Source organism: Pleurodeles waltl, chromosome 6, assembly GCF_031143425.1.
Source record: "Pleurodeles waltl isolate 20211129_DDA chromosome 6, aPleWal1.hap1.20221129, whole genome shotgun sequence".
Taxonomy (NCBI): domain Eukaryota; kingdom Metazoa; phylum Chordata; class Amphibia; order Caudata; family Salamandridae; genus Pleurodeles; species Pleurodeles waltl.
Window position 1 is genome coordinate 853077951 of NC_090445.1, and position 21429 is coordinate 853099379.

Here is a 21429-nt window from a genome sequence, read left to right on the forward strand (position 1 = left end):
GGCATCTGTAGTTATTACGAATTGAGGCACTGGGTCTTGAAAAGGCCGCCCTTGGTTTAAATTTATATCGTTCCACCACTGAAGCGAGGTGTATGTTTGGCGGTCTATCAACACTAGATTTAGAAGTTGACCCTGTGCCTGTGACCATTGTGATGCTAGGCACTGTTGTAAGGGCCGCATGTGCAATCTTGCGTTTGGGACAATGGCCATGCATGAGGACATCATGCCTAGGAGTTTCATTACTATTTTGACTTGTATCCTTTGGTTTGGATACATGACCTGTATTACATTGTGAAATGCTTGTACTCTTTGTGGACTTGGAGTGGCAATCTCTCTTGCCGTGTCGATTGTTGCCCCTAAGTATTGCTGTGTCTGACACGGCTGAAGGTGTGATTTTGTGTAGTTGATTGAGAAACCTAGTTTGTGTAGGGTTTCTATGACGTACTTTGTGTGTTGTAAACACCGTTCTAGTGTGTTGGTTTTGATTAACCAATCGTCTAGGTACGGGAACACATGTATTTGCTGCCTTCTGATATGTGCAGCTACTACTGCCAGGCACTTTGTAAAAACTCTTGGCGCAGTAGTTATTCCAAATGGCAACACTTTGAATTGGTAGTGTACCCCTTGGAATACAAATCTTAGGTACTTTCTGTGTGAAGGATGTATTGGTATATGGAAATATGCATCCATTAGGTCCAGTGTTGCCATGAAGTCTTGTTGTTTGAGCAGTGGGATTACGTCTTGCAATGTCACCATGTGAAAGTGGTCTGATTTGATGTAGGTATTTAATCTTCTCAAATCTAATATAGGTCTTAGGCCCTCATTCCAACCCTGGCGGTCTCTGACCGCCAGGGCGGAGGGCAGCGGAAGCACCGCCAACAGGCTGGCGGTGCTTCCAGGGCTATTCTGACCGCAGCGGTAAAGCCGCGGTCAGAAAAGGGGAACCGGCGGTTTCCCGCCGGTTTTCCCCTGGCCCAGGGAATCCTCCATGGCGGCACTGCTTGCAGCGCCGCCATGGGGATTCCGACCCCCTTCCCGCCAGCCTGTTTCTGGCGGTTTTCACCGCCAGAACCAGGATGGCGGGAACGGGTGTCGTGGGGCCCCTGGTGGCCCCTGCACTGCCCATGCCACTGGCATGGGCAGTGCAGGGGCCCCCTAACAGGGCCCCATACAGATTTTTACTGTCTGCTTTGCAGACAGTGAAAATCGCGACGGGTGCCACTGCACCCGTCGCACCCCTGCAACTCCGCCGGCTCCATTCGGAGCCGGCTTCCTCGTTGCAGGGGCTTTCCCGCTGGGCCGGCGGGCGGCCTTTTGGCGGTCGCCCGCCGGCCCAGCGGGAAAGCCAGAATGGCATCCGCAGTCTCCTGACCGCGGAGCGGCCATTCGGCGGTGACCGCATGGCGGGCGGCGACCGCCGCCCGCCGCGGTCAGAATGACCGCCTTAGTGTTTTGTCCTTTTTGGGTATGAGAAAGGGTATGAGAAAGTACAGAGAGTAAACTCCTGTTCCTTTCTGTAGAATTGGTACTAATTCTATTACTCCTTTTTGTAGCAATGCCTGGACCTCTAGTCCTAGAAGATCCATGTGTTGTTTCAGCATATTGTGCGTTTTCGGTGGGATGTTTGGAGGGAATTTGAGAAATTCTATGCAATAGCCAGTACCCAAGTGTCTGTTGTTATCTCCTCCCAATGTTTGTAAAAATTGCTTAGTCTCCCCCCCCACAGGTGTTATGTGTTGGGGATTTGTGACTTGGAAGTCACTGCTTGTTTTGAGGAGTTTTGGGGCTTTGGAACTTCCCTCTATTCTTTTGGAATTGTCCCCCTTCATATTGCCCCCGAAAACTTCCCCGCTGATATTGGCTTTGATAAGTGGGCCTTGCTTGTGAGGTTGTGGGTTCTGTAGCTTGACCTCGAAACCCCCCTCTAAATTGTGTTTTGCAAAATGTGCCTCTGCTCTGTGGGGAGTAGAGTGCGCCCATGGCTTTTGCCGTATCAGTGTCTTTTTTAAGTTTCTCGATAGCAGTGTCCACCTCCAGCCCAAACAACTGCTGTCCATTAAAAGGCATATTCAGCACGGCTTGTTGTATTTCCAGTTTGAATCCTGACGTGCGCAACCATGTGTCTCTCCTTATTGTTACTGCAGTATTTACTGTCCTTGCAGCTGTATCTGCTGCATCCATTGCTGACCGTATCTGATTATTTGAGATACTTTGTCCTTCCTCCACCACTTGTTGTGCCCTTTTCTGGAACTCTTTGGGTAAGTGTTCTATGAAATGCTGCATTTCGTGCCAATGAGCCCTATCATATCTTGCCAGAAGTGCTTGTGAGTTGGCAATGCGCCATTGGTTTGCTGCTTGTGCTGCAACCCTTTTCCCTGCAGCGTCGAATTTGCGACTCTCCTTGTCTGGAGGTGGAGCGTATCCCGAGGTGTGAGAGTTTGCTCTCTTGTGAGCTGCCCCTACAACCACAGAGTCTGGTGTTAATTGCTGCGTAATATACACAGGGTCTGTTGGCGGTGGCTTGTACTTTTTCTCCACCCTTGGAGTTATGGCCCTGCCTTTCACAGGCTCCTGAAATACCTGTTTGGAGTGTTTTAGCATTCCAGGTAGCATAGGTAAGCTCTGGTATTGGCTATGAGTGGAGGATAGTGTATTAAACAAAAAGTCATCCTCAATTGGTTCTGCATGCAAGGTGACGTTATGAAAAGCAGCTGCCCTTGAGACCACCTGCGTGTAGGATGTACTGTCCTCAGGTGGCGACGGTCTCGCTGGGTAACAGTCTGGGCTGTTATCTGATACTGGAGCATCATAAAGGTCCCATGTGTCTGGATCATCTTGACTCATTGCAGTATGAGTCGGGGATTGCATCAGTGGTGGACTGGCTACCGGTGATGTGTGCATTGATGGTGGTGGAGATGGTGGCGGAGTTGTTTGTCTTGCAACCTTTGCCTGTGGCTGCTTGTCCTTTTCTTGAAAGGCAAGTCTTCTTTTCATTTTAATTGGGGGAAGAGTGCTTATCTTCCCTGTGCCCTTTTGAATGTGGAGCCTCCTTTGAGTGTAGTCTGGCTCCATTGATTCTAGCTCTTGTCCGAACTTATGTCCTTGCATTTGGGAGGACAATCCCTGTTCCTCTGTGTAGGAACCTGATTTTGGTTCCGAGGCTGGATGTTTCGGAATCGAAACCTTTTTGGTCGCCTTTTTGGGCTCCGACGAAACGTTCTTTATTTTCGGTGTCGTGGTGTCTCGGTGCCGACCCATTTCGGTGCCACTGTCTCGGTGCCGAACTTGCTCGGAGCCGCTGTCTCGGGCCCGAGATTGCTGTGTGCCGGTATCTCGACCGGAGTCGGATGACTTCGACACAAGCGTGCCCTTTTTCGGTGCCGATGATCGATCACCTATTTTTCGGGTTAAGCCATGGCCTGTTGGCGGTGGCGTCCCCTGGGCTTTTGTGGTCTTCTCGTGAGTTATATGTTTCGACGTCTTACTCGTGGTTTTAGGCGTTTCTTCGGGATCGAGCTCGTCCGAGTCCGACTCCTGGATGGAGAAGGTTTCTTCTTTCTCCTCCAAATGCCTTTGTCCTGTCGGCGCCGACGCCATCTGCAGTCTTCTCGCTCTTCGGTCTCTTAATGTCTTCCTCGACCGAAACGCTCGACAGGCTTCACAAGTATCTTCCCTGTGCTCTGGAGACAAACACAAGTTACAGACCAGGTGCTGATCTGTATACGGATACTTGTTGTGACATTTTGGGCAGAAGCGGAACGGGGTCCGTTCCATCAGCCTTGAAGAGACACATGGCCGGGCCGACCAGGCCCGACGGGGGATCGAAAAAACCCCGAAGGGCCACCGGAGCTCTTCAAAAGTCGGTGTTGATCTGTTGTAACTAAGCCGATACCGAACGCAAACAATACTGACGATTTTTCCGAGATTCTAACTAACTTTCCGACCCGAAACACGGAGCGAAAAGGAACACGTCCGAACCCGATGGCGGAAAAAAAACAATCTAAGATGGAGTCGACGCCCATGCGCAATGGAGCCGAAAGGGGAGGAGTCACTCGATCTTGTGACTCGAAAAGGCTTCTTCGAAGAAAAACAACTTGTAACACTCCGAGCCCAACACTAGATGGCGGGATGTGCAAAGCATGTGTATCTGCAGCTACACATGCCATCGAACATATATATATATATATGTATAAAGAGACTGTAGTTGACCGATGGGCTAATATAAACAGTGATGCTGATGGGCTATGGTAACACATTTTCCAGTTATCACATAGTAGGTTCTAAACCAGTGCGTTGAGTTTAAGAAGTATAGCGATGTGGTTTAAATTGTCTGTCTACTTCAAGTACAAACATGTATATCACCTTTCTCAAGGTAACACCATAAGTGTATTATTTTCGAGACATGAAGATCTTCAAATATGGAGTTTCCTGAGCATGACCCCCTCCTTTCAGGTGTAAATTTCCCTCATGAGAGGGCTACTTATGGTGCATGTTCGTCCATTTTGAGTAAGATTTCATTGTGATTCGTAGGGTGTGCATGATAAGGGTTAATAAAGGGATACACATGTGGGGAGGCATGACACAAATGACCCTCTGCATGGTTGCATATGATTAGAGTAATTAGATATATGAGGGTCCCATAGGCAAGGGAGGCCCTCGATGTTTGGACATCTATACATAAGGAGGTTGGTCAATAAAGGAGTACCATTAAAGGGTTTGTCATAACTTTTTTGCACATGCATGAGTTAGGTAATGCACTAGGTGATGCAAGAAAGTGAGGTGTATCTAAGGCAAACAGTGAATCATAAGTATATTGATCATAAAGACATAAAATGACATGGCTAAGACCTGTGATGTTTATTTGTTTTTACAATCCCCTGATTGCCCTTCTGATTTTATATATATATATGGCTGCTATAGTATTGTTCTGAAGAAGGTGGTACAAAACATATGTTGACAGTGATGGTTTTAAAAACCCATCTGGATGACGCCACAATTACAGGAAATGAAAAGATAGTGGCTAAACAGGCTTTGTGACTGCAGGGTTGGATGTTTGTGAGATATGAGTACGAATGGAGTGAAAGTGGCAGAGTGAAAAGGGGAAAAAGGGGTTCATATTTTATTTTGTTGATTAACAGAAAAGAAGTAAAGTAAGATTTATTTTGCACATGTAAATAAGTATTGCACAGTAAGAATGTAATCAATAATGGAATTATCAATGCATGAAGTTTGAAGTATTCTGTATAGGTAAATAGACAATATTGTGAGAATTAATCAGAAGAATAAAAATATTCAAGAATGAGTAAATGATTATGTTGTTGAACTTACAGGGAGTGCAGAATTATTAGGCAAATGAGTATTTTGACCACATCATCCTCTTTATGCATGTTGTCTTACTCCAAGCTGTATAGGCTCGAAAGCCTACTACCAATTAAGCATATTAGGTGATGTACATCTCTGTAATGAGAAGGGGTGTGGTCTAATGACATCAACACCCTATATCAGGTGTGCATAATTATTAGGCAACTTCCTTTCCTTTGGCAAAATGGGTCAAAAGAAGGACTTGACAGGCTCAGAAAAGTCAAAAATAGTGAGATATCTTGCAGAGGGATGCAGAGGGATGCAGCACTCTTAAAATTGCAAAGCTTCTGAAGCGTGATCATCGAACAATGAAGCGTTTCATTCAAAATAGTCAACAGGGTTGCAAGAAGCGTGTGGAAAAACCAAGGCGCAAAATAACTGCCCATGAACTGAGAAAAGTCAAGCGTGCAGCTGCCACGATGCCACTTGCCACCAGTTTGGCCATATTTCAGAGCTGCAACATCACTGGAGTGCCCAAAAGCACAAGGTGTGCAATACTCAGAGACATGGCCAAGGTAAGAAAGGCTGAAAGACGACCACCACTGAACAAGACACACAAGCTGAAATGTCAAGACTGGGCCAAGAAATATCTCAAGACTGATTTTCTAAGGTTTTATGGACTGATGAAATGAGAGTGAGTCTTGATGGGCCAGATGGATGGGCCCGTGGCTGGATTGGTAAAGGGCAGAGAGCTCCAGTCCGACTCAGACGCCAGCAAGGTGGAGGTGGAGTACTGGTTTGGGCTGGTATCATCAAAGATGAGCTTGTGGGGCCTTTTCGGGTTGAGGATGGAGTCAAGCTCAACTCCCAGTCCTACTGCCAGTTCCTGGAAGACACCTTCTTCAAGCAGTGGTACAGGAAGAAGTCTGCATCCTTCAAGAAAAACATGATTTTCATGGAGGACAATGCTCCATCACACGCGTCCAAGTACTCCACAGCGTGGCTGGCAAGAAAGGGTATAAAAGAAGGAAATCTAATGACATGGCCTCCTTGTTCACCTGATCTGAACCCCATTGAGAACCTGTGGTCCATCATCAAATGTGAGATTTACAAGGAGGGAAAACAGTACACCTCTCTGAACAATGTCTGGGAGGCTGTGGTTGCTGCTGCACACAATGTTGATGGTGAACAGATCAAAACACTGACAGAATCCATGGATGGCAGGCTTTTGAGTGTCCTTGCAAAGAAAGGTGGCTATATTGGTCACTGATTTGTTTTTGTTTTGTTTTTGAATGTCAAAAATGTATATTTGTGAATGTTGAGATGTTATATTGGTTTCACTGGTAATAATAAATAATTGAAATGGGTATATATTTGTTTTTTGTTAAGTTGCCTAATAATTATGCACAGTAATAGTCACCTGCACACACAGATATCCCCCTAACATAGCTAAAACTAAAAACAAACTAAAAACTACTTCCAAAAATATTCAGCTTTGATATTAATGAGTTTTTTGGGTTCATTGAGAACATGGTTGTTGTTCAATAATAAAATTAATCCTCAAAAATACAACTTGCCTAATAATTCTGCACTCCCTGTATATGTGTAGTAATAGTGGGTTTACCATGCTTGGACGAAAGACACAGGTTTAACATAGGCAAGCAGGAGGTCGGAGGAGCCAAGATGGCGGCCGGGACGGTCGCTTGATACGTGCGCTCCGTTCCCGGCTCCATCAAATAATCCTGATAGGCGCCCCGCGGCCCGAAAACGGTGGTCGGGACGGCGGCTTGACAGTGGGCTACCGGGGCGCCCGGCTAGCGTCGCAGGCGTCCCCAGATGCGGGCGCGGGGCGGTGCTGCGCCCGCGCCGGGTTGGACGTGCGGCGAGGGTGCCGGCGGCGGCGGCCTCGGCCGCGCTCTCGCCGGGCGCGGCCGCCCTCGATCTCAAATCCTGTTCGGAGCTGGGGAGACCGAGCGGGCGCACCCGAGAGGCCGGCGCGGACCGTGCGACTGATGCTGCTCGGCGCCCGGGCGAGGGCGGCGTGAGGCGCGGAGGCGCCATCTTGGGAATTGCTCCACAACAAAAGAAGAAGGCGACTGGAGGCAGCGGCGGCGGCCCATCAGACAGTGGGGGTCCCGGAAACAGGGGTGAAAAATACCCTTGCAAGAAGGCAGAGGATCGAGGTGAGGAGTGTATCAACGAAGGGGGGGGGGGGGTTCAGCACAACTAAGCAGAAGGGGGGGATCCCCGGAAAAGACAAGCACCCTCCCCCACTCAACACCTCACCTCTGCCTCTACATAAAAGACAGAACAATTGGGGAACGCGTACTCCTGGAGCCTATACTAATGTAGAGTCGATGGTCTTCCCCTCAACGGGTGCCCGCTGCGGCTGTCCTTAGCTGCGTGAGCTTTATGTATGGCGCGCCGCAGCCACCCCGGCCCGCGTTCTACCTCCTGTGCCGACGCTTCTCCCGGCTGCCCAGCACCGTTCCCCTCCCCCTGAAGGAACCTTTGGCACCAGGCCCTCCCGCCACACCGAAAGTAGCGAGCGTCCTCCCTCAGCTTGTACAGCCCTGCATGAACTTGCAACTGGATCATTGCACTTGGAGTAGCCTGTAGCACTCGCGGTTGAGCACCCACGCCACAACAAACTAGAACAAGTCTAAGCCCCCATGTTTGGCTGCCTAAGTTAACGCTATCAAAGCCGGCTGTGTACTCCAGGCCCAGGCGACTCAGTAAAAGCTTAAAACAACGGAATAGGAGGAGTAAAAGTGAACAATTGTCGCGGCCTGGAAGGCAATCTCAACACAGCTAAAATGGCCGGCAGAGCCAAGTCAACCAGAAATCCGGACCGAACCACCCAAGCAATAACGCCTACAGATCAACAATCCGGCCCATCCTTACAATCTCTGGAAAGCACACTCCTAGCGCATTCTGCTCAGTTTGAGAGAGTACTGCAGGCAATATTGGACACTAAGCTATCTCTGGAAGGTAGAATTGACGCAGTTGCGCAGGACTTGAACCTCTTACGAGTGGATCACCGAAGCTTAGCTGAAAAAGTGAAAACAGCTGAAGTTGAGATAGCTGATCTAACTCCAATAGTACAAGGGAACCAAGAACAGATTCAACGCATGGATGAGGAACTGAAGAAGCTTTGGAGAAGATCGGAGGAAGCGGAGAGCAGGGCGCGCCGGAATAATGTAAGATTCTTGGGCTTTCCGGAAAGTATGCGTCAACCGCAATCAGAAATTACCCTAGAGCAGTGGTTAATCAAGGAGGTGCTAAACGGGGCTCCATCAAAGTTTTTTTCAGTTGAAAGGGCTTACAGAATCCCGGGCAGACCCCCAGCTCCCGGACAGACTCCCAGGCCATTGATTGCCAGGTTCTTGAACTATAGAGACCGAGACGCAATACTGCAACAATTCCGCAACAAGGGCCCGTTCAAGTACGAGGACGCAAACATCAACGCTTACCCAGATTTTACGCAGGAAGTGCAGAACCAACGTAATTCTTTCGTCAAAGTTAAGCAACGCCTACGTGAACAGAACATAAAATATGCCCTGCTATTTCCAGCCAAGTTAAGGGTAGTGATGGAGGACCGAACCCATATATTCACCAACCCCGAGGATGCATGGACATGGCTTCACGCCAAGGGCCTTGCGCACCCCCGAGAGGACGCAGAAGAAGACGGGAAATGGCAAAAAGCAGCTGCAAGAAAGCGCTCCAAACGGCGCACCAGAGGTCAGCCCAATGTTTGGCAAGCAGCAGAGGAAAGAGCGAAAGTCCTGAAAGAGACGCCACTGCATTTGCAAAGCTGTAGTGCAACAGCCAGCTGCCCTGAAGAACTGGGTTCGGACTCAGACGCAATCAGCTCTGTCTCCACGATAACAGGAGAATTAGTTGGGCCGACGTTCACCCCAAGAACCGCCGACGAGTTATAATTCACTCATTCAGACCCAGAGAGACTATCAGTGACGCTGATTGGAACGCGATAAGTCTACAGATGTTCTGGGACTCTGCCGGGGCGAAGGGACATAGTGCGTTTAATAATATGCATCTTTATTACAAATGCTAAGCTAAGTGTCTGGGGGCATAAATAGGTGGTATATGGCGGGGGGGCGGGACCAGGGGGAACGGATTTATGCTAAGGGGGGCGCCTGTAGATAATGGCAGACTGAGTCTGCGGCACGATGTGAGCCCCTTACAAGAGCCACATCTGTACGATATGAGAATCCCACTATGCAAATCCAACTGGATAAGAGTTATGTTATACAATTTTAAGTTTTGTAGTTTCACTGCAGTTGTAAGCAGTATAGGGGGTTTAAGTAGGGGGGTGGGATTTATAGTTTAGTAGAAGTGCAAGAATCGGAACCACTAAACGCACATAAAACAGTCCTGCACCCGCTATATAAAAATATCAGCAATAGAGAGGCAGAGTCCAGGTGGGCCAATACTAAAGCCCAGAACAACAGCACAGCAATATACCCACAGCGCCCTTTGCGATGTCTTCCCGAGTCAACACGAAAAACCAGTACATAATAGTAACGTGGAATATTAGGGGCCTTGGGATGCGGAGTAAACGGGCTAGAGTGCATGCTCGACTTAAAAGACTAGGAGTACATATTGCCATTCTGCAAGAGACGCACATGCTGGAGGGGGACTTGCGCGACCTGCGTACGAAGTGGGGGGGCCAGATGATAGGCACAACGTACTCGGCCTTTGCTAGAGGGGTGTTGATCTGGATAGTGGTTGGTGTCCCATTCCTCATGTCAGCACACAAAATAGATCAGGAAGGGAGGTACGTAGTGGTGGAAGGCAGACTAGACGGTAGACAAATGGCTGTGATTGGGGTATACGCCCCTAACAGTGGCATCCCGGGCTTTCTCACCACTCTCACCCCAGCGTTGTTGTCTAACCCCATGCCCCTAGCCATCTGGGGCGGGGATTTCAATAGCACCCCATCAGCAGCATTGGATAGATCCAGTGCTCACCAGAGTGCTCCAACTAGCAGGAGGCTCGTAAGCCCCCTGCAAGAATGGGCGAATGCTATGGGTCTATACGATATATGGCGACTAGGCCACCCAGAGCATAAAGAATACTCATTTTACTCGGTCCCACACAACACCCACACTAGAATCGACATAATCTGGGGCTCCCGCGACATAGGAATGCTGATCGCTGAATCTGAATACCTGGCAAAAACAGTCTCGGACCATGCGCCCCTGAGAGTTACACTGAATTGGGGGCGGGCACGTCAGGTAATTCCCACTTGGAGATTACAGGTGGAGGCATTACAAGATCAAGCATTCGCCGCATCATTGAGTAAATCTATAAACCAATATTGGGAAGCAAACGCTATGTCTGCAACAACCCGGGCGATAGAGTGGGATGCCCACAAGGTAGTAGCACGCGGAGTATGCATGTCCACTACGTGGGGCGTGAGACGCTCTTTACAAGCGGAAATTAGCAAGCTAGAGAAGGAGCTAAGGATTGTGGAAAAAGCGGTGGCACGGGGGGAGGCCGCCAGTACTGCCCTCAAAGAAATGCGCTCAAAATATAATGAAGTAGATGGCAGACTCCGCTGCCACGACTACAATTATTACTTAGCTAGGCTGCAAACGGAAGGAGATAGATCAAGTAGAATGCTAGCGTGGCTACTCCGAGAGGATAGACAGCAAGCACCGATCGGTGCCATCCGGGTGGGCGCGCAGGAGATGGCTACTACGCAACTAGAAATAAATGAGACGTTTAGGAATTATTACACAAATTTTTACACTAAATGCACATCGTGCACAGCCACTCAATTCGAGGATTTTCTGGCGGATTCCTCCCTGCCCCAATTGCCACAAAATGACAGAGAAGGAATGGAAACCCCTATTACAATAGATGAAATAGAGCTAGCGCTCGCGCAGCTGCCTAGGAACAAAGCGCCTGGCACAGACGGCCTCCCGTCGGAGTACTACAAAGCCTATCTGCCCAGCCTAAAATCCCATTTGCTAGGAGTTTTCCAGGAGGCATGGATTGCAGAAAGCTTACCCAGGTCACAAAGGGAAGCTATGATAGTGGTACTTCCCAAAAAGGGCCGAGATCATACGGATGTTAAATCATACAGACCACTGTCATTACTGAACACAGATTACAAAATATTAGGCAAAATATTGGCTAACAGGCTAGCTCCCCTCATGCACTTATTAATTCATGCAGATCAAAATGGCTTCATTCCAAAGCGTAACACCTTCCTAAATATTCGCAGATTACTGAGCATAATGGGTGACACCCCCAAGAGCGCTCAGGAGGAAATGGTGCTCTCACTAGATATAGAAAAGGCTTTTGATACGCTGGAATGGGACTTCCTGATGGCCACGATGGCCCGCATGGGAATAGGCCCCAATTACATTCGGTGGGTCCGGACATTGTACTCTAACCCAAGTGCCAGGGTGAAATCAGGCGGGGTGATCTCTGATGGTTTCCAGATATTCAGGGGAACGCGACAGGGATGTCCTTTATCCCCACTACTGTTTGCCATAGCAATGGAGCCGCTAGCGGCAAAAGTACGCCTCATGGAGCAAGAGTGGGGAATTATCAGGAATGGGAGGCACCATGTGATTTCATTATATGCAGATGATGCTTTGATATATATCAGGAACGGTAGTGCAGCTATCCCACCAGTAATGTCATTATTGGCTGAATTCGGAGGATTGTCTGGCCTTGTGGTAAACTGGGAGAAGTCCTGTGTGTTCCCCCTGGCAGAAAGGGCTCCCAATAACCAAGACCCCCCGAAGGTAGGGCGCCTAAAGTGGTGCCCGACAACATTTAAATATCTTGGGATAAACATATATCATACCACAGAAGACTTAAGGGACGGGAACTTGGGTAAGGCGCTAACCTCCATAAAAGGCTCCCTACAATTCTGGAACAGGCTTCCGCTCTCGCCACCCGGCAGGGTGGCAATTGCTAATATGTTGATTCTGCCTAGGCTCCTATATTATTTTGTGGCCTTGCCGATTAACATTCCCAAAAGCTTCTTTGGTAACTTAAACACAGCGCTAGTGCGGCTTATTTGGGGAGGTGGCAGAGCGCGAGTGGCGCTATCTGCGCTGCAATGTCCATTGGACGATGGTGGCTTGGGAACTCCGAATTTTGAGAGATATTACGCAGCCGCACAACTACAGTGGGTCCAACATTGGATCCACAGTCCGGAACATGCCGAATTTATGAGTCTAGAGCCCCAGTGGAACGGGACCCTTCTCCTAAAGTGGCTTACGTCAAAGCCCTCCAAACTGGTACTGGTTAACCCATTGCTTGCAACCGCGCATGCGTGCTGGATTAAATATGTGCAAAAAGGAGCGGATAAGCTTCCATACTCCCCACATATTCCACTAAATTATCTATTGGCTGGGACGGTTGCGGGCAGGCAAGCTGGGAAGCTTTGGAATGAAGCAGGAATACAGGTAGTAGGAGACTGTTTCGAAGACGGCAAATTAATGACGTTCGAGGCCTTCCAGGCCCTCACGGAGATAAACCCGGGTCAATTCCTGACATACCATGCCGTATGTCACGAAATCAGGAAAATTTGGGGAATGGGCGCTTCGGAACCAGAGATCTCCCCAGTAATTGATCAGCTTTTACAACACAGCGATCAAACAAAAATAATATCCAATCTATATAGAACCCTTAACAAAACCCCGGAGGCGCAGGCAGGGAAAGCATGGGGTAGATGGAACGCAGTACTCCCCAACCCGATCCCACTGGTAGACTGGCCTAAGGCCCTGTCTCACATTAGAGGCGTGTCAAGGAATCCAAGATTTAGATACACCCAATTCAATTACACGCATCAAACATATCTTTCTCCAGCCAGAATAAAGCGCATGTTTCCTGATTCAGCACCAACATGCCCTAGATGCAGGGCACCCTCAGCACCCTTCTACCACATGGTATGGGACTGTCCTAATATACAAACGGCCTGGGCGGAGGTGGTAGGGGAGGTATCCGGACTGACGGGACTCCTGCTGTTGGCAGATCCTGGGTCCTGCCTGCTGGGTTTGAGGAAGAGACCAAAGAAACAAAGACACCTGCACAAATTTACAGATCTGGCCTTCTTAATGTATAAAAGATTAATAGCAATGCACTGGAAGGCCCCTAAGGCTCCCAACCTGAAATCCTGGTACTCATTAATTATCCGCTGGGCTCGCACCGAATACCAGGTACTAAAAAGAATGGTGCGCGAGGGGCGGCAGCACACAGGATGCTCCACATGGGAAGATCTGGTAACAAAAATGGAGGCCAAAAACGATGAGAAGCCTCCCTGAATTGGGGCACACATAAACGGGACAAGCGAGGCATAAATTCCCCAGCATTCCCCAACTCGGAAACAGGCCCACAGGGCACCCAGGCACCACAGCGCACACATATAATTTCTTCCCATCACTCAGGAAACAGTTGCCCTTCAAATATTCTTCATCACAGGCCCAGCGCCACGCGAGGAGCGGAGAATCAGGCTAGTTGTCTGCATATACCAATTGAGACGATGCCCTCCTTAAGTGCCCAGGGAACCCAAGCATGCAGTGTTAGGCCCACACTGGCCTCGAGCGTATGCCTATATAGAATAAACAATAAAGGATAAACCCACGCAGGGTGCAGCCAGAAATGATACTGTGAAACTAGAAGCGTTCCGTGAAGTGCATATTGGGGGGGGGGTGTGATTGCTATATGATTTAGGTATTAGTTATTGTATTGATTTATCCTGAGCTTACAAATTGGACAATTTGTATTACATGTTGAAACATAACATCAATAAAAATATTTAAAAAAAAAAAAAAAAAAACATAGGCAAGCAGGATCTTTTCTTTGGTTTTGACTTTAAGTTCCCCTGGATCCTGTGCCTTTAATAAAATTCTTTGGGTGGGAGGAGGTCCCTTACTTCAGTATTATAGATATCAAGGACAATGCCTGGAATTCACTCAATTGCCTGCCAGACATTATGGCGATGACAAATAATGTCATGAAAGTCAATAGTCATAGAGGGCAATTGTGCATCAGTTCAAAGGAAGTACACATCAAGTTAGGTGAGAACCAAATGAAGGTCCCGCTGTGGCATCAGGAAAGGAGTTGGTGGGAACATGCAGATCAGTCCTTTCTGAAAATGCATCACCACCACAGACTTGAAGAAGGATAGCTGATCTGGTAAACGTAGAAAAGCCAGAAGGTAACCCTTAATTGTTGCCGCAGCAAGGGCTTGCTGGGCTAAGGACAAACAAAACAGGAGAACATCCAATAACTGCATTCATGAGATGAATAGTTTGGGAAGAACACTAAACAACAAACTTCTTCCAGCATCCTGCATAAAAAGATTTTGTGGATGGACGCCTAGCTGCCAGGATGACACGGACCACTTCGGGAGGAAGGTCATAAAAATATCAACAACCATTAACTGTTGTTTTTCAATCTGCATGCATGGAGGTGTCGGTTGTGCCAACTCTAGTGCAAAGCTTGATCCTGCTGCTACTACAGCAGATCCTCCAAAGAAGCAGCTGGATTAGAGGGGATTTGCTAATGGACAGAACTTCAGAGTACCACACTCTGCACATTCAGTCCAGAGGCACTAGGATGACTTGGGCCTACATTTTTTATCTTCTTCAATAATATGGGCAGGAAAAGTAGGGGTATAAAGGCATACGGGGTCCCAAACCCCCATTCAGATGGAAGGCATCTCTGAGGGAGAACCGGACTTTGGAACTGAAACGTGCAAAAGCCTGGATGCTGGGTATTTTCTCTGGTGGCATGAAGATCAAGACAGCTTTCTCCCCATTGTCGGAACACATCCTGTGCCACTTCCAAGTTTAACTGCAGTTCGTCATCTATGACGTAACATTGGCTGAGTTTGCCCTCCCTGGCATTTAAAAATCCTGCCGGTTGTTGGGCACTCAGGAGTTGCCCTGAGCATATAGCCACTTCCGTACCATGGCAGGTCCATGGAAGTTCCCACTGACGCATGATAAATAGTGAATGAGGAAAAAGATGTACAAGAACATTGAGAAACCTATTTGCAATAGGGGACATGAAGAGGGATGGCTGGTGAGGGAACTGCAGGAAAGAAGATATAGCAGTGAGGTAGCTCTTTAGAATGCCCAAGGCAGAGCCCTGCTGGGCAACAGAAAGTATGAATAGGAGAACTTGTGAAAGAGGGGCAGAAAGGGGTCAACGTATTTTACTGCACACCATGTCACAATTTTTTTTTCATCTGCAGGCACATACAGTTTTAGTGGAAGGCGGCCTGTCCGCCAAGATGACATTTCAGACTTCGGGAGCACAGTTGAAACGTGTCAACTGCTGCTGCTCAATCTCCAAGTCAGAAGGCGAAAAAAAGAACAGGTTCTGGTGGGGGACCCTCCCCTGCTACTGCGACAGAAGATCCTCCCGAAGAGGCAGCCCAATTGGAGGATCAATAGTCATGCTCACTAACTCTGGATACCAGAGTCTCCGCAACTAGTCCTGAGCCACAAGGATAACTTGGGCTCGGTCGTTCTTAATCTTCTTCAAAGCTCTGGGCAGAACTATGGGCAAAAAGGCATACAAGAGGCCTGAGCTACACTACAGATGAAGTGTTTCCGAGCAAAAGCTGCCTTGGAAACTCCGGTGCAGAAAACTGCTGACATTGCGTGGCCTTCAAAGGCAGTCGGATCACAAGAAGCTCCAACAGGTTGATATGGAGTCCAGATTCCCCCAGAGACCAGAGTTCACTGATCTCCATCTCTCCCAGATGGCCGCTCAAACCCAGAAGTGATGCATCTGTTACTACTGTGAAATCTGGTTGGGGAAGGGAGAGGAGTCTGCAGCTGACCCAACTGTGGTTTGTTCATCAACACTGCAGGTTTTTTGCAGTTCCCTCTAAGATCTAGACCATGTCAGAGAGACTCTCCTGATGCTGCGCCCACTGGAATTCAGGTCCCACTGCAGAGCCTGTATATGGTATAGCACATACGTTGCCAGCAGAATGCAGGAGGCCATGAGTCCCAATAGCCTCAGAGTCTGTCTCACTAAAATCCAGGATATTGGCTGAAACATCGGTATCATAGCCTGAATATCCTGGACTTGCTGTTCAGGAGGATAAGCCAGAACCTGCACTGTGTCCAGAACAGCTACAATGAAAGGGAACAACTGAGAGGGAGTCAGGTGTGACTTCGACATGTTTATAGTGAACCCTAGCAAATGCAGGAGGTCTGCTGTAGCCTTGAGGTGGGAGACAACAGTATGGGGCAAACCTGCTTTCAAAATCCAGTTGTCGAGATAAGGGAAGACTGACACCCCACATTTCGATAGATGAGCTGCAAACACCGTCATCACCTTGGTGAACACCCGAGGGGTGCTGGTTAGGCCAAAGGGAAGCACGGTGAACTGAAAATGCTGGTGGGTGACTGTGAACCACAGGTGGTGCCTGTGGGCAGTCAGGAGAGGGATGTGAAAGTATGCATCCTGCAAGTCCAACGCTACCATCCAGTTTCCTGCGACCAGACAAGAAAGAACCTGAGCTAGTGTGAACTTTTTTAATTTCTCCTTTATAAGGAAGTAATTGAGGGACCTCAGATCTAGAATATGGAGAAGGCCTTCGTCCTTCTTCAGCACCAGAAAGCAGAGGGAATAGCAACCACAACCTACTTCTGGTGTCAAGACTCTCTCTATGGCGCATTTGGTCAAAAGAGCTCCAACTTCCTTGCAGGAAAGGAACATATGATTCTCCGTCAGCCTGTCTTGAGATGGTGGCACACGGGTAGGACATGTCATGAAGGGAAGGAAGCAGCCTCGGAGGACTTTCTGCAAAAACCACCTGTCCGATGTTATGGACTGCTAGTGGATCAGGTGGTGGTGTATTCTGCAGCCCACTGGATGCCCATGATGGTATAAGGGCAAATTAGGTAGGTTTGGAGGCTGCAACTGCAGGGGTTGAGGTGGACTGAACTGACCTCTGGCTGCCTGATCCACAACCTCTGTGGATACAGCGCCCCCAGCCATGAGGGGCTGTTAAGCATGCGCAGCGCAGTTGCTGAATGGGTATTGGCCGGACTGGTAGCCCCTTCTGAAGCCACGAAAGGAGCAAAGAGTGGACTGGGGGTGGTGGCAGGTAGGAGATAAGCCAAAGGCCTAGCCATAGCCAGACTGTCTTTAAAACGTTAGAGTGCCTAGTACGCTTACTCTCCGAACAGAAGGAAGCCATCGATGGGCATGTTCATCAAAGAAGAAGTGACATCCCTCAAAAAGCTCATAGTATGAAGCAGGCGTGGAACCTAAGGCCACCATCGGCAAAACCGCTCTACCCAGTGAGTCGGTCGTGTCAAGTCAAGAGTGAATTGTGAACTTTGCTGCATCTCTCTCCCATCTGCTACAGCTTGGGGGAGCATGGCCCAAGCCTACTCCAGGGCCATAGGCAGTACTTGCGTAACTGAATCCCTTAGAGAGTGGGAGTAGGGGCCCCAAAGGTACGTGGACCACAATGCCAGGCTGGCAGAAGAAAAAATCTTCTTCCCTAGTGTCTCCAGCCTCTTGGACCCTATCTGGTTGAGCGCTAGGGAACGCACCAGGGTTAACATGGAAGCTGGAAGCCTAAACCACCAAACACTAAGGAGTGGGGTGTTGAGTTAGGAAACTTGGGTCTCTTGGGGTGGGGTGGTCTCAACAGGCAAGTGTCGTATTTACAGGTTTTTTTGTGCTGGGTTTGGACTAGCTACCCAAAAGGAGATCTGAAAGGGCTTCACTGAATGGGAGGAGCAGTTCAGATGGGGAGATTCCCGGCTGAAGCCCCTCTGTTAAGACATTGGTGTTGACCGCCACTGAGGGCAACTGAAGGTTGAGGACCTCCGCAGCCCTCCCTACCACCACTGCAAAAGATGTTCACTCCTCCATAGCCATGGTAGGGGGAGTAAGGATACCAGCATCTGGGGAAGAATCCAGACCACTAGCTTCACCTAGTTCCTCCCACCAGTCCATATCTTGCTCACAAGGCTGGACTTCTTCAGGGTCCAATGACCCCTCCCATTGTTTCCAAAGTCGTAGCTCATAGGAATAGGGCTCAAGATCTGATCTGGGAGGCAAGGCTCCTGATGGTGCTGGATATGGCATGAAGCAATGACCCTCTGGCTCGATACTGGAGTCAGGGATTAAAATGGAGATGGTACCACCGGTGGGTCCCAGGAGTATTGGCATCGGGAACAGCACCAGGGAAGGTCGAGGTGGTACGACTGGTGTCAGTCCAGATTCAGACATGGATGTTTAGGCCCTCACTGGCACCAGGCCGAACTGTTTGCATGGAACCAGATGGGGCTCCTGCCGACCCAGTGGGGCCCGAAGGCATGTCAGAGAGGTCAGCCCCTCAAAATATGAGGCACATGGTATCATAAAACTCCTTGAGATCGGCGGGAGTCGATCCGGCTACAGGAAACTCAGGGGGGCGTGGAGTCAACTCAGGCACATGCTCAACCAAGGAGCGAGGCCTAGAATGCAGATGCTCCTGAATCTTTTTGGCGGATGGACGCAGAGAAGTCGAAGAACGCTTTGACTTCTTTTTCTTGTGCCGAGACTTACTGGAGTGCCCTGATGACCTGGAGTAGGACGACGACCTCAAACTCGACAACGATCCCAGGACCTCCCTCTCGACCAGAATCTTGACTGGCATGGAGGCGCACGACGGGCTGCCATCATCCTTAGAGACCACCCCCTCAAATCCTTAGGGCTTATGGTTTGGCAGTCAGAGCAGAACTTTGGGCCATGTTTGTGCTTGAGGCACAAAAGGCAAACAAAATGTGGGTCCGTCACAGACATCAGTTGGTATCAGGGGCTGCAGGGCTTGAAGACAGCCTCTTTACATGACATTTTAGTCAGGGGTAGGTTTTTCCTGAATCTGCACTGACTGGCAGAGAAAGGTTAGAACTGATGTCAGCATGCCTGGGTGGCACGTATATTGGTGCCGCAGACATCACTTCCTGTGCGGACAATGCCGATGACACACGCAGAGCCGAACACCACAACCTACCAGTGCACAGAGATACTGCTCACAAAAACTCTTCGGGATCCAGGGCTAATTCGAAGGTTGGGAACCTGCAGCTAGTAGTTTCTATCAGATGCAGCAGAATAGACTGCTATTGATATAAATGTATAACTGCAATCATGTTTGAGTATTTCTTCTAGTTCACTCTTTTGGGAAATGTTGTGGCTGCTGTTTTGTTTGTCTTTATTGTGGTTACAATTCATATAATATACATTAGACCAGGTTTCTGATTTTAAAATAAACATTTAAAAAGTAATTCCATGTTTTCAGGTATTCTTGAGTGTGCTATTCTTTAATGACTGGAGGGTCCGGGGTTCCAATAACTAACCCTGTAATGTGTCATGGTATGACTCATTCGTCAGACATCTCACGTAAATATTTACTCAACAGAATGTGGAGTGGTTGTAGTCCACCTGGTTTTCTGTCTTGGTTAGGCACAACGACTGAGTCCTGAGTGCCAGAGGATCTAGAAAACTAACTCTGTGGATCTACACCAACCTAGAAAACATACCAGCACTTTATATGAAGGCCCCTAACATTTTGTCTTTATATATAGCTGGACCTACAGTACACCACTCAACCCTCACATCTGGTGCAGAATATCTTTGTGGCTGATATCTCAATGTATCTTTTTTTTTACATTATAGATAAATAAATTGTGTATTTGCAGAAGGTGTTTTAAAGCTTTTACCTCTATTAAAGCTTACCATTAGAGCCAACGTGAAAATGTTGTGTTTTGCCAATAACACCGTCTCATTGGACATAAGGAACTTCAACAGGTTGATCAAAGCTAAAATAAAAGAAATATTTATATGTTGAATAACAAGTCATACCATCTTGATACAGTACATAAAAGTATATTTCTACATGTCATGCCCAGAAGACCAGGCCTAAGTAGCTTTCAGCGGCACCATTATTTTTAAAGAGTTATAAAGAAGTCATTATTAACAACTGAGCTAACATTGAGAGGTCCCGCCTCAAACTGGACAAGAAGTATTCTGAGTTGGTTTCGCTGGCACACCCATTATAAACAAGGCAAGTCAGTCAAATATTTTACGATTTACACTGCACCTTTTTATTTTGAGTACAGACCTTAGCTATTACAAGCAGGAAAATAAAGTGAAACATCTTTAGGGTAGTTTCACAATGAATGGAGATTGGAGAAGAAAAGGCTTCTGCATTCCAAAATCCATAGAGACTAAGGCAAATGCAGAAGTACCGAAAATAAGACTTATTAAAAAAAAAAAAGTTCATCTTAAACAAAAAGTATGCCCACTCAAACTGGGAAGATCAGCAAGTGGCCATAAAAGATAAAGATTGGTCTTCATTTTAGAAGTTGTCTTATGGGGGGTTCTGGAAACTAGGAAAAAGCCCACACTAATAGATATATCGAACATGTTAAAATTTTGTATTCTGATTTAGGCCACTGACCAATACAAACATAATGAGGGTCGGATGGACAATCTCAACTAATTGACTAAGCAGACGTCTGACGTGCTACAGGATCACAAAGCACAGGAAAAGCTCTGTGCTCAGAGGGGATTACGATCAAAGACTCATTATTTAACTTAAGCTGTTAGAGTTAACACCAACCCCTATTCCTGCTTCATGTACCAGGTTTAAGGGAGGGTGTGCAGAGCTTTGTTGGAGTATTGTGTTATGTATATTTGTTGAGCGCACTATCACTCAGAAGAGAAGCAAGGTTCTGAGCAGGTGTGAGTTTAGTCAAACCTAAGGCCTAGTGGGACTACTCAAAAAGCCAGGTCTTAGAAAATTCAAGAAATGAGAAGGGGGTCCTATATGTAGCAGCAGATCATTCCATGCTTTAGGTCTGATATAGGAAAAGGCTCTCTCACCGGATCTAGCTTTCTGTATGCATAGGACGTGTGCAACAACAAGCTTGGTAGAGTGGAGGTGTCTGTAAGGTTTCTGAAAGCAGAAGTGGTTGTTGAGGTATGCTGGGTCAGTGTTATATAGTTTCTTACAAATGCAGGTGAGGAGTCTGAATGGTGCTAATCTGTGTATGAGGCGTCAACGGAGCTCCTTGAAGTATGGTGTGATGTGAGTGTGGCATGGAAGGCTGAGAGTGA

The 21429-nt window shown here is 48.0% G+C and overlaps 1 protein-coding gene across 3 annotated transcripts in view; it reads right to left on the bottom strand.

Moving 5' to 3' along the window:
* The window catches only part of ARMH3 (armadillo like helical domain containing 3), a 748421-nt gene that overhangs the window by 185050 nt on the left and 541942 nt on the right, over positions 1 to 21429 (bottom strand). For all 3 annotated transcript variants that reach the window (XM_069239576.1, XM_069239578.1, XM_069239579.1), the window contains exon 21: positions 20047 to 20129. In XM_069239576.1, coding sequence (XP_069095677.1) covers positions 20047 to 20129 — 83 coding nt within the window. The remainder of the gene's footprint in view (positions 1 to 20046; positions 20130 to 21429) is intronic.